Genomic DNA, 18,502 nt, shown 5'->3' with positions numbered 1-18,502 from the left:
CAAGAGGCATTGATAGTTTTTAATAAGTAAATATTTTGTTACTTGTTCAGACATTTAAGGCGAAACATTTCAAATTGTACTAGCAAATTTATATAATGACTAATTTGAAAAGATAAAAAAATATATAACCCACAATAATTTTGCCATACCTTCAAAAATATTTTGAATTGCAATCAATTTTTAAATTTATCTGATTCTTTTTTTTTATTATTCATTTTCTTCATTTTTATTAATAATGGGGGAAAATGAGTTGTGCTTATTTGGCAATAACACAAATAAACATCATTAACATAACGACAATCAAATATTGTCGCCAAGGACAAAAACACAAAACAAAGAGTTTATTTCCACCGGTGTCCTCCAGATGCCCAACACCAACACACAGCGAGCATAAACACACATTTTGCAGGAAATGTTGCAGTAGCCTAGATTGGATAGAAAATGAGGATATTCCTCTGTGCCGTTCTGCTGCCATCCTGTTTAGATGGCCCTCAGTTTGCAGCCATAATGCAGACGTCAGAGCTCAGCTGAAGGTTACGCTGTCAGAAGCCTTTTGCTGCTCCGTGTTTGATGAAGGACGCTGCACAGTCGCTACTGTTGCTCTCGTCTGTCCGCCTTGTGCCACCCAGCCAATCTCCACCTGAATGTTGCCCCCTATGACCTCCAGACTCCCCCACTGTTTAATTATTAATTTTATTCTTTAGACTGCAGAGCAAAAACTGGACAAATATAAGCTCTTTTATTTTATGACTCAAGTTAAAAATGTGTTAGTGTTCCATCTCAATAGGTCTGACAGAAGAACTTTATCTGCAGGAAAAATATGTTGCTTTTCTGCTCTAAATTAACTGTAAAAGTAATATTCAAATTTTCTTCATTGTCTGGTAACTTGAGGAGTGAGGTTGCATAATAATTATCCAGAAACAACTGAGCTTTGTTACCCGATCAATATGAACCAACATGTTCCAAACTGAATGCTTGGTCATTTATCTAAAGATCTGTTAATCTCTCATGTCTGCTGTCATGGATGCATTGATCAGGGTTTTCATGGACCAGGATGATCATTTTATGGGGTTAATTTAGTTTTTAATTCTGTTGGAGGATTTCCAGTCTAGTATGAGATTTCTGCAGCATGATAATCTCAAGTGACAATACCAGAGCTTCACAGCATTTACAACAAAAACATAAACTAAACTGGAAAACCTAATGTGATCAAACGATCATGAAATCATAATTATTCTGCTACAAAATGTATTTATCTAATCTCAGTTATAGTTGGTATAAAAATATTGTCTCAGACATTCATTTCTAAATACTAAAGCAAATAATTTTAGTTTTTAATTAAAATGTCCCTGTTCTTTATAGAGTAACATCAATATAGTTGAACATTCACAGAATAAAAGATGCACACATTTTTTGTCGCTGTCATCGCTTTAGGTTAACTGACACATTTCAGTTAATTTAGACTCATACCTGTAGATACAGTTTTAGGCCACACCCGAAGCACACCGACTTCTTATTTGACATGATGGGGAAAATAAAAGAAATCAGCCAAGATATCAGGATGAGAATCACTGTTAGATTTGGAAGAAAAATGGGGACGCTTGTACCATTCTAACTGTGAAGCACGGTGGTGGCAGCATCATGTTGTGCGGCTGAGGAACATAATGTAGAAAAATTAAAGCAACATCCAAAGACATTGACAATAACTCAACATTCAGCTAAAGATGGCCAAAACAGAGACAATGTTTTGGCCATCATAAATAACCTCCGTGCTACAAACCGGACTTGGTTTCTGTCAGCAGAGATGAGTCAGAAGTTTGTGGAAAGAAACCCAAAACGTTCGAAGCAAATCTTTCATTTTTAAGGTAAAATACTTCCAAATGTTGAGGCAATGTATGAAAACTTCTGATTTTGAATTGATTAACAAATTTATCTGACATCTCCTCTGTCTCATCATTGTAGCATTTAGTAAATATAAATAATTTTAACAAGAAATCAAGTCTGATTCATCTTGATTTAATGCCAGAAAAAATAGTGTTTGTGTCTCAATGTGTCTGCCGAGTGAAAAGTAAATTTTGTTTTAATTAATCAATTACATGTAACAAACATTGTCCATAGAAATAAATGTGGTATAATCCATTTAATGAACAAGAATTACATTTTTAGAGATGTTTCAGTGCCTGATCTGCACAGTTGGAGTGAATTGAGGAAGCTTTGGTGAACCTAAGTGAAAAATCCTTAATCCCAAAGCTGCAGTGACTCCTGAGCGCTTTATCAGTGAGTGAAAGGTCATTCCTGTTTATTTTCACAGATACCGGCTGCAGTGTAAACTAGGATAGCTTTGGAGATGAGCCAGTGTTGCTGCATATCTCTCCACGAGAGGTTGCAATGGCAGCTGTGCACCATTTGGTGTCCGGACTGTTGCTAAGGAGCTTTTTGATGATGTCGGATGCTTTTTGCTTCGTCAGGGTGTGCGTAAGCACAGACTCTTGACACTGACGTGGACATAAAACGCAGGACGGGCGAAGCTGCAGGAGGAACGCTTGTCTGGTTCCCCTCCAGAGAAAAGTTGGTATTGATCTGTAGGCTTTGGAGGAGGAGGATGCACCGATAAGCGTAATGGTTCAGCAAGCGAAGCAATTGTTATACCTGCTCTTCTCTCATTGCTGCCTCTCTTGTTTGGCCTGGGACGTGACTTTGTGTTGCTCATCCGTCGGTCTCCTTTTTCTGCTGCAGCATTACCAGTCCATGTTGTGTATCTGCATGCCGTCACACACAAACACACACATTCGTTCCTGCACTGTGGTCCCCCCCATTGCTTCCTCCGTCTGTGTCTGCTTCCATCAGACATAGAGGCTGATAATATCTGCTCCAACGCCCTCTTCTCCTCCTGTCCTTTATTGAGCTGCTTAAGGTTTCACAGACCATGTTTTTCCCTTACAGCTACAAATAACGATTATTTTAGTAATTGATTATTCCGATGATTAATCAGATAAACTGGCACATTTGGCAAATTTTACTCTTAAGCCTTTTCTGTGCAATATTAGAAATGTATTATAATTTGCAAATAAACAAATAAATTCCTTTTGTAGATAAGAAAATAAACATTTAATCATCTAAATTACAATGTCATAGTATTGTCATACTTGATTATTTCTAGCAAAAGATCTGCAGGAAAAACAAACTTCTAACAACAATATGTAAAAAACTCACCCCTTGATGCTGAACTGATGATTCCTACAATGTAGGAATCACCTATTTACTATAGTTTGGATTAAGCGATTAATAAATAAAAGGTGTTAAACAGGATTTTCTTTTACAGAATTTGAACCAGGTGAAGATAAAACTGCAAATTTAGAGCATATTTACAGACAAAGAGGTTTTTCTTTATCTTAAATGCAAAATTCTTATATTTTTGTACATTTTTGGCTTGATTGTGATGTTGATATTGTAACGTGTTTTTTATAGCTCACACTTCTTAAAGAGATATTTGACCGCAGGGAGTTTTATCTTGGCTAAATAAAAGTTGAAGAATAACTCCTGTTCTGAATATTTTGTTTTTTCAGAAAACAGTCTTTTCTGAAGTCTCCAGTTAATGATTGTTACTAAATTAGTTGACGATTATTTCAAATATTTGTTAATCACAATTAATCATTTCACCCCCAAAACCAATCTGATGTAAACAGGAAAATAATTTGAATTCAATGTCAGACAGTGAGAAAAAAGGTTGTTCTACAGTTTACCGCAATAATCGATTAATCAGAATTAATCAGAATTAATCCAATTAGTCGTTTCAGCTCTACTTCCCTTTACATGTCATCTTTTAAATTAAAAATGAAGCTACAACAGTTCCTTCGTCATGCACTTGTGTGTCTTAATATCTGTATTCACTTAGTGTCTGGCCACGTGACTCTGCTCTCTGACTGTGAGCAGAACAGAGGTCTGCATGCATCATCCTTGCATCACGCTGCAGTATGTTTGAGCGAGAAGCGAGAAACTCCTCTGTCCCTGTGTGCAGGCAGAGCTGCTGCACAGTTTGAATATTAGCATGTGGTTCAGACGTGACTGTCATGACTGTGCTGGCTCCAGTGTGAAAAAGTGAGGAACAAGGGCAGGGTCTGTAAAAGGAGGAGTCTTCCCTCTACTGTGCTTCCTCATTGATCAGTCAGATGCTTTGCTTGGCTGTAAAACGCAGCGTGATTGGCTGCTGCTTAGCTTTACACACAGCAGCTGTAGTTGTGAAGATCTATGCTGTGTCGTCTTTTCCGTATGTCTTCATTTGGGGGAATCGACTGAACTTTGCTACGTCAAGGAGAATATTACTCACCACATCTTGCGTTGATGTCCAGTTTCCGCAGGGCAGAAAGTAAATGAGTTGAGGTGACGTCTCTGTCCTGCCTGCAACCTCCCTCCATCCTCCCTCTCTCTCTCCTATCTGTATCGTTTAATCAAGACATAGCTTGCCTTTTCCTGTTCATTGCTGCCTCCTTCCCTCCTCTGTTTTGCTTGTTTTCTTCTTCTCCTGCACCGTGATCTGAAAGACGTAGCAGTTTCCAGCCTAAACGGTCGCTTTTTCTCTGTTTTCTGCAATTCACAGTGAGACAGCGAGCAAAGACATGCAGCGGAGAGGTCAGTGAGGATGACAACAGAGGCAACAGAGACGGAGGGATGAGAAGCAGACTCAAGTAAGAGGAGGAAGCAGGACTCCAAAGTGCCTACATTACGGTTTTGTCCTACAGCAGGAGAGAGGGCTCAGTGTGCGTTTGGCCTTGAATGGAGGCTATATTTTGTCCTGACAGCCACAAAGTCATCCATCCCACGTTGCTGAGCTGCAGTCCCCACATACCCAGAGCCGAGCTGAAGCTTTGCCTCGTCATTACAAGGACACTACGGGTGTAAGGTTCTGCTTTTTCCTCTCTGTCTGTCTGTCAGAGAATAACAACTACAACAGAGCTGCGGCGACTTCCTCTGCTCTCACCATGTTGACATAAATGTAGAGATGCATCTGAGCGGACCATGGTGATGCTTTCTGAACGTTTTTCTTTCTTTCTCTTGAGACAGAGCTGGTCTCTGCTCCCAGTTAACCCCTGCTATCTCACCCAGTAAAACTTCAGCTGACAGTTTTCCCAGGAACAGCTAATAAACATCCCCCAAAATACTCCAGTCTGAAGGGACTTGCTACCTATTTGCTCTGAAGGAAAAATATTTTTGCTTTTTTTTCCCCCAAGGGGATTTTTTTCTCTCTCTCTCTCTCTTGAATCACTATTAGTCAGCCCTGCTCGCATTAGACCATTTTTTTCCATCCACTCGCTCCCACCCCTTGCTCAGTGTCTGTGAGCATCTCAGATGGCTGTCAGCATGACCATGGGACGAGACACCAAATGGCTGACCTTGGAAGTGTGTCGCGAGTACCAGAGAGGCACCTGCTCACGGTCTGACACCGATTGTAAGTTTGCACATCCCTCCCGGAGCTGCCATGTGGAGAACGGCCGAGTCATCGCCTGCTTTGATTCGCTCAAGGTAACAACGCAGCGCACATCACGCACGCATCGGCTCCTGCCGCATTACAGCTCGTTTGTTCCTCCAGTTCTGTGTCAGACACGTCGGCTTCAGTCGGGGTTTTGATCGTCTGGGAAAGTTAGTAGTTCTCGGGCCACATATTTACATACTCTGTAGAACGACCTTTTACTCTCTGACATTAAATTAAACTATTTTTCCCCTGTTTTGAGTCAGTGATGAAATGATTAATCGGATTAATTGTGATCAATCAGGAGTAATCAGTTATTTAAACAAACTCTAGAACAATATTCTCACTATCTGAAATAAAATTGGATTTTTTTTTCCTGTTTTAGGTCAAGTTGGAAATAGGAATGAATCGATTAGTCAGATTAATCAATTCTTGAAATAAACTGACCTTAAATTTGGCTATTTTTTCTTGTTTTAAGTCAGTGATTAATCATGATTAATGAAATACTTAAATAAACTCTAGAACAATCTTCTCATTGTCTAACATTAATTGGATGATTTTTTCCTTTTTTAAGTCAGGCTGGAATACAGGCTGAAACAATCAGATTAGTCGTTATTAATTGATTCTTGAAATAAACTAAAACAATCTTTTTCTCACGGTCTCGCATTAGATTTGACTATATTTTCCTGGTTTAAGTCAGGTTGGATTTAGGACTGAAATAGTCAAATTAGTCATGATTAATCTTGAATAATCGATTTTTAAAATTAATTAGAGAGCAACTTTTGGCAGCATTGCCTGATAACCTGTTTAACTTGGATTGAGTGTTTTGGTTTTCCTTCTACAAGCTTCTCTAAATAGTTCGCTGGAAATTTGACCCATTCCTCCTGACCGAACTGGTGTATTTGATTCAGATTTATAGGTAGTTTTGCCAGCCACACATTTTCCGATCGGCCCACAAATCATCTAGAGATCAGAGCCCCTCCAAAACATTGTTTTTGTTGTCCTTAAGCAATCTTTAGCAGTGTTAGACGTTGTTCATCTGGAGAGCTCATTTGTGGCCAAGCGTGAACTTTCGGATTGACGTGAAGATCTTGAATTTCTCCTGTAGCAAAACAGCCCCACAGCATTATTCTGCCACCTCTGTACTTCAAACTTTATTTGGTCTTTCCAGTCTCAAAAGCAAATAACAATAAACCTGTTGCAATATGCAATTAGTTGCCTCTTGGTTATTAATCCCTTTTATTTGTGGTTTCAGTTGTGTTTATTATTCTTTCATTATTTTATTATTTGGATATTTAAAATATCTACCAGTTCCAGTGTTAAGTGTTCTTTACAAAATGATTGTTTATTGGTCATTGAGAAGGCAAACTTGCATTATTATGCCATTATCAATTTATTACTTGAAAATGGTCTGAAGACAATAATATTGTAATTTATTGCAATAATTACTGGAACAATAATTTATCATCCAGCAAAATGTTACTGTGACAAATCAAAAGGACAATGCTAATTTTCTTCATCCATAAACAATAATGACCCTGAATTAATAATAAAACATCCGTATATAATTTTATAATGTACAATAGAGACTTTAACTTAAGCACTATTTATTTACATAGCTGGTCTTTTGTATATCATGCATAATTTTAGCATTATTATTTGTTTTGTTAATAATTTCCACATTTTGTTTATTTCTTGCTAAGTTGGCTGCACACATTTTTTATTCTGTTGTTGTAGAATGACTAAGTTTGATTAGATTTTAATAAAATTATGGCCAAATGCTTCAACTTAAGTTTCAGCAAACCTTTAAATATTTGTGTCTTTCTCTTTAATTTGTTTTCTTTTGATAATTATGTGGAGTTTCGACTTCTTTCTCGTTGAATGGCCTTTCAGTTCATGCTGGCACTGGATCAGCTTTGGTTCTGGGGTTGATTTTCACTTTTCGCATTAAATTTTCTTAATCCGTGGGACATAGATCCCGTCTTTTTCCTGGAAGGTGTCATGTTTGTTTAATCCCATGGTGTTTGTCCTGAAATGGGTCATAAATGTGCTTGAATCAATCAGTGATTCAGGCATCTGGAAATTGCAGCAAGGATGAACCAAACTTGTTGAGGTCTGTGATTCTTGAATTGATGTCATGAGTAACTTTCATGATATTTCACAAAGAATCAGCAACTTAAAGGTGTTTCCTTAAAACACATCCACATATTTTCCTCCTTTTAACTCAACTGTTGTAAACTGACCTATCAGAAACATATTTTTGTCAATATCCCAGTGTTTAACAAATATTAATAATTCTGGTTTTCGTATGTGACTTAAAGCAGAAAGGTTTGATTTAGTGGCAGTAAGCAGTTTTTTTATTTATTTATACAAGAATGATGACAGATACACACAAAATAGAGGGTTATGCTTCATTTCAGGGCACAATTTGGTGATCAATTTCATATCAGAGTATTTATGAATGGTATTATTCATGACTAGCTGTAATGGATGTTACAACTAGTCATGAATAACACTGTGGCAGAAATAAGTCAACTTCAGAAATTATTAAAAGTTTATCAGTGCTAAATCTCATTTTCCTTTCAATCTCATTTATTATAACCTTAGTATTTATAGAAAAGTACATAGATATTGGATTTTTACTTTAAAAAATGTGTGTCCCATTTAAGTGTTTCAGAGTTTCTGAATAAACGCATCAGATTACAAGTTGTATTATTTAAGTTTCATTTAAGAAAAAAATATTATTTTAGAACAAATTACAATAATCTTTAATTGGGAATTTTGCTACCAAGTGAAATTTTGTAAATTATAAATCATACTGTCCAGGATGCATAAAATATATTAACACTATTATGGTACTAGATAGTACTATAATAGTACAAAAGTACTATTATACTTTTGTACTATAAAAGTACCATAATAATGTTACAAAAGTGTACAAAAATAGATTATATTTTGAAGAACACTAAATATAGTCACATAAATTTCACCCAAAGAAAAATATAGAAAATGTTTATCTTCTACATTTTGTGGAAGATACAAAGCAGGTTTTGCATAAAAAATATTTTCACATGAAGTGAATTTGAGCCTAAAACTGTTTTCTCAGAAAACTGGCAGACTATAAAACATAGCTGTAATTAACATGGATATTTTATATATTGTGGCTTTTTTTTTTGTTTTTTTCTTTTGAACAATAAGGAGGAAATTAGAGGACTGTTTCTTTGATTAATGGGTGGGTAACGTTTGTTTTGTTTCTCGGATGGGAAGCATTGAAATGAAACTGAAAGCAGGATCAGTGCTGTAAAAATAAAAGCCCCATTTATCTGCCCTGTTGTTTTAGGCCAATTATGTATTTCAAGCGGATGAATAGACAATTACAGATCATTCCCTGATGAATATAAGGAAAGTACAGAGAAAACAGGGCCTGGATGGTGGTGTGGTGGTTAGCATGGTCTGTTCACAGCTAGAAAGTCCCTGATTTAGATATAAAGTTTCCACTTTGTCATTGTTCCTGCTGGGGGTTTTGGTTGGTTTGTTTCCGCCATGTTAGCTACCATGAAGGAAAGTTTTTCTGAATATTTTCTTTTACTCTGTGTCCTCCCTGTGTTGGGCTGCTGACCTGTTGATGTTGATGATGATAAATGCTGGGATTAGCTCCACTTTATAAAGAATAAAACTACATGCAACAACCCAACATCATAAAAACTCCAAATAAAAGCCATATGTTTAGCTGTTGAGTAACTTTAAACCTGTGAAAGGTATATAGGAGGTATCCTCTATATCAGATAACCATCACTCTTTCTAAGACTCTCTCTCCATTTATCTATTTATCTTTAAGTGAAAATTAGTACCTAATCTGTATTGAGTTTTCATTGTTGCTTACTAGCATTTTTAGATTATTATGATCAGTTGACATACAATTAAGGATTTTTAGGGCACTGATTGCACCTATTTGACTGCAAAATGTTTGTTTTTTATTTAAAAAGGAATGGAATTATTTGTTTATTTTGATCTTTTCATGTATTTCTAATGTTAAATAAAGTTAATAATAGATAGAATAATCGGCCACTTTTTGAAAACCTTTTCTATCATTTGTCATTTGTATGTTTTTTAGAAAAAGTGAGGGGAGATAACTGATTAAAATTGTCATATCACTCAATCTATGTAAGATTGAGTCTTCTGATTATTTCTGAGTGAGGGATTTATTTTTGACGGATTACGATGTAAATGTTTTGTGAAAGAAACCATATACTGGTTATATACTGTCTGTCTATTTACTTTAGGTCTAATTTCAGGGAGTGCAGTGAAAAACAGCTTCTCTCTTCCAGGTTGAGCTCAGCTGTTGAGAGTTTTCCTCTTTACTTCTTTAATTCTCTATCCCTGTACTTCAGTTGTGACTCATTGATAAGCATTTATCCTCCAGGCACAAACTTGCTGGGACTAAAGTGTCTAACCTCGGCTCAGGTTATTAAAATACTGCACTGCAGATACTAGCATAGCAACCAGCCTGAAATATACAAATATAAGTCCCATGAACCATGAGGTTTAGCGTTGATCTTTTTAATGGTGCATTTTAAATATACTACCTCTGACTAGGAGGTGAAATACAGACTCCTATAGACTCAAACATTAAAATAACATAACTTAGGCTGAAACTATTAATCTGATTAATTGTAATGAATTGATTTATGGAATAATGACACTAATGAATGTGGACAGTATTCACTTATTGTAAGGAAAATATTTTAGCTTCATTTTTAATTTTGAAAATTAATTAATCATGCTTGCAGATACTGAGTTAGCATGAGCAGATATTCTCTCTTAGCTGTGAGAGCATTTCAAACATCATGGCCAAACATTAGCGATTGGGTGAAATTTAAACTTTACGCCTCCACCACGTAATCGTTTCTTCATAGTCGACCATCTACTGGTGATCTGCTTCTCCATCACTGCTGCTACTCTCTCCTCCACCTGAGAACCACAACATCAACACTCTGCATATAGAGGAGGATAAGCCACTCTGTAGTGATAATAACTAACATTTTAAGGTAGCATCAGTTAAAAAAAAGACAGTTATTTCAGGTTCTACACAGACTGTTGTTGTGTTTCCCAGCCTTGTGAGGGATTTTTCTCAAAGCTTTTCTACAGCGAAGAGTCGAGACCCAGACAAGGGGCTTTCTGTCTGAGTGCAGCTGCTGTCTCCTGGTTTATTGAGTTAGAATTTATTATTCAGCCATTTTTCTGTGTTATGTCCTACGGAGCAGAGGGGGGAGATGGAGAAGAGAGACAGAGAGAGGGGGCCTAGCAACAGCACAGGACTGAACACCCATTGGATAGTTTGATCTTTCTGAGTGGCATGGCTGTTTTTAGCACAGAGCAACAGCCTGGTTTTGAACCGGTTGCACAGAGGGAGTCGCTTTATATATATATATACCAAAGGTATCGAGGAACCATTAAAAGCCTAATTTGACCGTCTCGGGAGAAGACTGAGGTTGGAGTCAGCTGAAGGTCGAGTCAGTCTCTCCTTTATGAGGGCTGCAGTAAACAAACATCTCCGGAAGCAGAGCCTTCGCCTCTGTGTGTTTGATGATTACACTCAGCTGATTCTGTTTTTGGTCAACTGTGAAACACCTCTCTGTCCCCCATGGCATCACTCTTCCCTCCCCTCCCCTTCCACGTTAATTTTATGGATTTATCTGCTAATGGCTTCCCTCCCGTATGTGCCATCTCCAGGCCGACTCAAGCCAACCGCTGTCATTCCCCGTTGCTTCTCCATTAGGTCTGTCGGTCCTGCCTGAATGGGCTTCAGCAGGAGGGAGGGAGCGGCTCACCACTTAGTTCTCCTTACCTTGTTAACTGGAGTGCTGCTGTCATCTCATGTGATTAGTGTGGAAATCCCGTTTGTCCATCATCAGACAGCAGATTTGTTCATATAGGTTAGATGAACGTCTGAAACACAGGTAGACTCAGTTTAAAGGCCAAAATTGTAACATTTGCTGCTTCAGTTCTCTTTCACATTACACTGTATCAAACAAACCAAACTAATTGAATAAACCCGTTCCACTCCTTGCCTGTGGTGGCACTGCACCAAGAAACACTGAATGAAATGACAAAAACTTCAGAAAACACTGAGCGCAACTTCCTTTTTCACAAAATGTAAACAAACTGTGGCATCAGTTTTTAGTGGTTTTAAGATTCCTTTTTGTCTTTGGCCAAAGACCACTAGCTGTTTCTACCGCTAGTGCGAAACTCAAGCATTTGTTTTTTATGTATTTACCCAGAATGGCATGTGGTATAGTCCGCTTCCTGCTTTTGGACAGGTCTCCAGCCCACTTGCATTCACATATGCATTTTAACCGCACCAGAGTTCAACCGAACCAAACCGAGGTTTGTGGGAACTCTGGTCCGCATCAGTGTTTGGTTACGCATCCCCAAACGAACCGGACCGCCTATGTAAGCAAACTGGAGTCTGATTACAGCGGACTAACTAAAACATTCGTTTCTCTCGCTGGACAGAGTTTTCTTGGATTATTTTATCAAAATGAACCACTAATAGTTGTTAGATTTTTAAAGCGACAGTTACACTGCAAAAACACAAAATCTTACTAAGTATTATTTTCTCTAGTTTCTAGTGTGAATCTTATTATACCCTTAAATACGACAAAGCTAACTTACAAGTAGCTTTTCAGCAAGACATATGAGTTTGTTTTGAGTAAATAATTCTTGGAATACTGACAAAAATACCAGTTCCAATGGCAGGTTATTTTATTTATTACATGGAAAAGATGTTGTGTTTCAAGAGAAAAAAATCTGTCAGTGGAATTGGAACTAGTTCTATTTTATAAATATATATATATATATATATTTCCAATTAAAGCATCCATTTACAACAAAGAACAAAAAAATAAATAAGTATTATTTATTTTTGGAATACTTGGAATATTTGCTTGATATTAGTTTTCTTTGCATTTTACTGAGTACTTTTGATTAACAGTTTTGGCATCAAAGTTGGGACTCCTCTGACTGGTAGCTTTACTGAATACCTTTAGCTGTGTAATGATGCACTTTTTCTCTTATTTTCTCCTAAATTAAAGCCAAATAAACACTAAATAAAATCATTTGAGTTTTTTCTGCTGTTACGCCTTAGATAAAGGCATAAAATGTGAGCAGCAATCCCAAAGATCATATTTATTCATCTCTCTCTCTTCTGTCAGTCTGCGGCCTTCCTCTGTGTTGCGTAGTGCGTTGCCTCGGCAACCAAAAGACGGAGATTCCCGGCCTCTCCTCAGCACCGCTTCTTTGTGAGGCTTCTTTCTCTAGTTTTTCTAGCCACATGACACATTTTACATCTGCCGAATCCCCAATTCAGACCCTGATGTAGTTTATTTTTCTAAGCGACGCTTTAGATAATTAAGAGGTGCTTTTCTGTCCCCTCCGACGTGGAGCAGCAGTGCTGGGCTCCTGGGACTTTCTCTTCATTATTAACTCATCCCTAAGCACACAAGCCTGCTGACGCAAAGCTTGCTCGTGTCTCGGCTGGGGGTCCTCCGTATTGTCGGACCGCTTGTCATGCAGCTCCAGGCTCACCTGTGTGTTTATTTTCTGATGCTAAAGGATTCTGGCAACACAGACTCTGCAGTGTCTCCTGTTGTCATGCAAAGTCCTCCTGCCTGGTGCTAAACCATTTTTTGTGTCCCCATCCATCACTGTCAGATCACCCGCAATATGACCTCAGCTCATCGTCAGACTTTCTAATTTTCCCTTCCTTTATTGCTGTCTTCATGATACGGCCCGGTTGGTGCTCTGAGGAGGCAGATTAGCAGGTTTACTGCTTTTCTGCAGCGGTGGAGATGCACTGTTGGCCCGGGAGTCAGAGGAAGACTGCAGTTTCTTCTCTAGCTGTGACGAGCTGCAGTGTTCATGCAGCACTCTTCACCTTAAATGTGTATTCATTTCTTAACCCTGGGAATTTAATTTCCTCCTGAGTTTTTTGTAGAATAAATTCACAATTTCTGAGTTTTTTGGTGGAAATTTACTCCTCTTTTGTTCAATATCTGCAATGGCCCTAATATGCTTTCATGCACTTGCAACTCACTTTCTTGATCACATAGTGTGACCTTACATGCAGTAACTCTGCAGTGTAGTAGCGGTAAGAAATACTGCCACCTGCAGGTGGGAGTGAGTATCACTTGAATCCAATGGTTTTGGGCATTTTTGCAGAAAATTGTTGTGTGAATTAATGACGAGAAACTGGAAGGACTGATGAAAATACTAATGTAATTAAATTGTGCACGACTGAATTGAGTTTTAACAATAATATAAAATTTCCTGCTTAATTTGAGAGTTCTCTGGTCGTTTGCAACCAAACCCAGCTTTGATCCATTTAATTTTTCGCGCTTGTTGTTTTCTTTTCTTCCGCTCTGCTCTCTCACCCTCTGCCTCCTTCTTTTCTGTTCCCTCCTCAGGCCCGCTGCACACGAGAAAATTGTAAATACCTGCACCCACCTCCGCACCTGAAAACCCAGCTGGAGATTAATGGAAGAAACAACCTGATCCAGCAGAAGGCCGCGGCGGCCATGTTGGCTCAACAGATGCAGTTCATGCTGCCCGGAGCACAACTGCAGCCGATTGTGAGCAGCTGAGGATAAAACACACATGAACTCTGACAAAGACGGATCTAAGATTTCTCTCTTAATGTGGTGCTTTTCAGAATATTTAGTTAAAGATTTCTCATTCTGCGCTGCTTTGATTTGCATTAATATTGATGCCTCAGCCTTTCTGAATAAATATTCACTTGTTCCTGCATATTCAACAACAGCTGGAGCAATTTGAAGTGTTGCAAATTTTAATGAAGTCAAATTACTTTATTGGTAAATCGCATGTAGTCCAGAAAGCAAACGGAAACCCTGGAGAGCTGAAAACTAAGATCATATTAAAAGTTTAATATTCATTTAAGCAAAACATGAAGAAACTTAGGATTGTTTTCTTGTAAAACCTCAACAGGTTTACCTGATTTTGTTTATGTTATTTTTTTTAGCTCATGCAAAATGTGTAACTGCTGAGTTGAACTTATTGTTTAAGATTTTGTGGCTCTTGTGGGCTGGAAGTTATAAAGTTCAGAACATCATGCCTTAATAAATTAGTCGCAGATTAGTTGAAATTATTTCTCTGATCTGACCTTAACTATGTTTTACTTTTTAGTTTTTTCTTGAAAACAGAGACTAGAACAGTTTTCTAACCCAAATTGGTAAATTTACACAGATGCAATGGCCTTCTGAATACAGTGGTATTTACATTTTAAAATTTATTGTTAAATGTTTTATACCCAAACCATCAAATATTTTCGTACATTGAACTGTAAATTTGAACTTTTTAAAAATTTCTTTAAAAGTTGTAGTTCAATGATGCTACAATGAAAGTTTCTTATTAGTATTTTAAGCTTAGTATTTGTTAGTATTTTGCTTTGTTATTAACGCTGTCTCTGGTTCCTTTCGCTTAAAGACAACCTTTCCAGTGACTCCATCCCTGGCATCGAGTCCCGGCATGGCGTTCAGTCCATATCTGAGCCACATGGGCCCAGCCGTTGGCCTGATGCCGGAGCTGCTGCCCAGCACGCCCCTCCTCGTCCCCGGCAGTCCCACCGGCCTCACAGCGATGGGCAACGGCACCTCGGCGCAGAAGCACACTCGCACAGACAAGCTGGAGGTATGCAGCCCATGTGCAGTTGTTGCGTTTCTAAGTTTAGTCGAAGCTCGATGAAAGGGAGATGTTGACCGGCGTTCCCGGTGGCCCTGCCAGGTTTGCAGAGAGTTCCAGCGCGGCAACTGCACACGGGGTGAGAGCGACTGCCGCTACGCTCACCCCCTGGAGGCCGGCATGGTGGACTGCAGCGAGAACTCCGTCATTGTGTGCATGGACTACATAAAGGGCCGCTGCAGCAGGGACAAGTGCAAGTACTTCCACCCGCCGGCTCACCTGCAGGCCAGGATCAAGGCTTCGCAGCACCAAGCCGGTCAAAACACAGCGCCCACTCCCTTGGTGAGTTCCTCCTTGGAATGTGACAGGAAATACTCCATCCTTGTGACCATGCAACATGTTTTCTACCATCCTCTAAGATGTTGAGATGTACACTTGAACCTGACAGCGATAGTAACTAGTTTAATTTACTAAGTTACATTTACTTGAGTACATTTTTGGAAAAAAAATGTTTTATGAGTAGTTTGCTGCGCTTTACTTTTTACTTGAGTAATTTCATTGCAAAGTATCCCTTTTCTTACTTGAGTAAAATTTCTGAATTTTCTATTCATTGTAAGTAATTTCACTGAATGAATAACAAACTTGATTTTTATCCAAAAATTTACCAGACATACACACACACTTAAAGTTTAATAAGCTTTATTTTGATAGCTAGATATATCTCAGGGTCATGTTGTTGTTACATCCCACAGCAGTTTAAGAATTAATTTATTGGCATTTTGCTCATTTTATGTGGTCATTCTTTTGTGCAGTCAGAAGCAATGCCCCTTTTGGAAAATAAAGACTTGCTTTTATTCTCATTTTTATTTGATGTTGGTGTGGTCCTGCACCCATTAAGTTCACATTTTAGGTTGAAGCGCCCCCTTGTGGCTGTAAAAATGTTTACAATCTCTGGAGCCATAGTAGACACAACAATACGGTCTTGGAATACATTTTAAGTATTTATATTCTGTACAACAAAGTCTGTTGAAATTCTTTATGTCTTTTTCACACTTTATTTATCCACCTGGCCAGGCTTTAGCTCCAGGCAGCATGCAGTCGCTGCCAAAAAGGCAGATTTTAGAGAAGAGCAACGGCGCTGCAGCTGCAGTCTTCAACCCTAGCATGTTCCACTACCAGCAAGCCCTGGCTAACATGCAGCTCCAGCAACCAGCCTTCATCCCCACTGGTGAGTCTCTGAACGCAGCAACATCAGGGCCCAGCGCTCATGCAAAACAAAAACATCACATTTAAAAGAAAAAAAAATATCCTCTAAAAGGAGGAGACGCTGAAAAACTGTGACATCTATAGTATTTTAAAGCAGCATCTCTTTGTAAGTTAACCTGAATTCACGGTTGAAATAAATTGAAGCTGTAAAACACGCTTATCAGCCAAGATGGTGATTCTCAAACCCATTGATGAAAAAAAAACAGATTTCCCAAAAATGTAATCTTCAAAAACAAAAAAATATTGATTAATCAATTAAATCAATTTATTGCCCCGCCCTACTTAATGGACGCCTGAAGGTGCCAGAATTAAAGCATAAACATTACAGTAACATCACGCCGCCATGTTGTTCAGGAAGGGAGTCTCTTTCCCAGAGATGAACGTGTGTTGGTGGAAATTCATGAATTCACCCTGGAACACGAGGCAAAACGTCTGATGATTGGTAAAAAGTTATTTTGCACAATGAAATAATTTCTGTACAAACATAGACTGGAATAAGCTTTGAAACTGAAACAGAAGTGCTTGGCCACATTTGTATCAAAACAGGAATGTCACAGAAGACTATCTCTGAAGTACAGAGAGTAGCTTTGTGTTTTGTGGCTGTTCACAAAGAAAATTGAATCACGAAGAAAGAACAAAACTTAAAAGGGATCTATTATTCAATATTCATCTTTGCACATTTTTGTAGTTTCATCTGGATCTCAACTGCCTTTAAAAAAAAGAAATTATTCATTAAAAATAAATTCCCATGCTTTCTTTGGATTTTATAGAGAAATTAGCAGCCAGTTAATCACATTCAAGCAATTAATTGATTCTCAGTGAATGTAAATATAGAGGCACTTTGTTTGTCTGGAGCGTTCAGATGTTTCTGAACAGAGTCCCAATGAGGTTGGGCACTAACCAGTAATATGAAGCTATTTCCAAACAATTTGAATATTATAATTTTACAAAATTTATGATCGTTTCCAGTCTTTGCAGGAGGGCTTGCACCAGCAGATTGACTCTGGAGTCACACAGTGACATGTTGGACTCTACAGGCCTCAGGAAGCATGTTCAGTGTTAAAGCTCAGTAGAGGAAACTTACAAACTGCAGAAAACCTGTTGCCACTGTCAAACACGGTAGCCAGATCGTTTCCTCCACATCAGATTCTCTCATTGTCTTTAGTTTGTGCTCTTGTAGGAACATGCAGAGCCCATCCCCAAACTGCTCCCTCAAAGTTGGGAGCATAAATTTCTCTAAAGAAATGTTAATAATCTGCTTGTCCTTTGATGCAATGCAGCAGGGCAAGTTGCTGCTGCCAGACGAGGCTCGCCCAAGGGCATTGTCAGACTGAAGCAAGCTTTGTCATGCCAGGGACACTCCTCCATTCCTCTGCAGTCCAGAGCCTCCAAACCTTAGTGATTTGATGAAGTAAGGGTTGGATTGAGCAGCTCATCAGAAGACCCCTGACTAACACCACGAACAGCTGGAGCTGAAATATTTAGGGTGCATTCACATCAGCTCTGTTTAGAAAGTTGAAAAAGTCCGGTTTGTTTGTGGAGGTTTGGATGCACAATCAAACTTTAATTTGGGACATAGAAGTAAACTCTGGTCCGTCTAAAAACCTCGGTCTCGGTTTAGTTGAAGTGAACTCTGTTTGGCATGTAAGACCGGAAACTGCTCCCAATGCAGGAAGTGGACTACAGCGCCAGTCGGGCATTCTGGGTAAAAACAACCAAAACAAACACTGAGTCTAGCACTAGCAGGATAAATTACTTGTAGTTTTTACCAAAGACAAAAGAGAAATCCCACAACTGCAAAATTCTGATGCTACTTCATTTTTGTTTGCATTCTGAAGGAAGTGCCTTCTTTAGAGGGCTTGTGTTGTTTCCTTCGTTGGGTTCTGGTGCAGCGCCCCTACAGGCGAGGAGGGGAACAGGTCATTCAAAGTGTTTGGTTGGTTTGACAGTGCAGTCATAAAGAGTACCACACAAGCTAAAATTGTAACAAATGTTGCAATTTTGGTTCCCAATGGAAATTAATCTTTGTGAAAGCACTGTTACTAGTGATGAGATTTCACAACTGGACTTATT

The 18,502-nt window shown here is 38.5% G+C and overlaps 1 protein-coding gene across 8 annotated transcripts in view; it reads left to right on the top strand.

Annotated features, from left to right (window-relative positions):
- LOC129360412 (muscleblind-like protein 3) overlaps positions 1-18,502 on the top strand; it is a 30,031-nt gene that overhangs the window by 2,197 nt on the left and 9,332 nt on the right. For 7 of the 8 annotated variants that reach the window (XR_008606047.1, XR_008606048.1, XM_055030615.1 and 4 more), the window contains exons 2-6: positions 4,598-5,520; positions 13,933-14,097; positions 14,969-15,172; positions 15,266-15,505; positions 16,238-16,391. Coding sequence is in view for 6 of the 8 variants with exons in the window: in XM_055030615.1 (XP_054886590.1) it covers positions 5,347-5,520; positions 13,933-14,097; positions 14,969-15,172; positions 15,266-15,505; positions 16,238-16,391 (937 nt within the window). In the remaining 2 variants the exon portion in view is untranslated. Of the gene's footprint in view, positions 1-4,192; positions 4,381-4,597; positions 5,521-13,932; positions 14,098-14,968; positions 15,173-15,265; positions 15,506-16,237; positions 16,392-18,502 lie in introns of those variants that run through there. The other variant, XM_055030614.1, reaches the window with a different exon arrangement.

This window comes from Poeciliopsis prolifica, unplaced genomic scaffold (genome assembly GCF_027474105.1).
Source record: "Poeciliopsis prolifica strain line A6 unplaced genomic scaffold, Auburn_PproV2 SCAFFOLD006, whole genome shotgun sequence".
Classification (NCBI taxonomy): Eukaryota; Metazoa; Chordata; class Actinopteri; order Cyprinodontiformes; family Poeciliidae; genus Poeciliopsis; species Poeciliopsis prolifica.
This window is presented reverse-complemented; position numbering and strand designations above follow the sequence as displayed.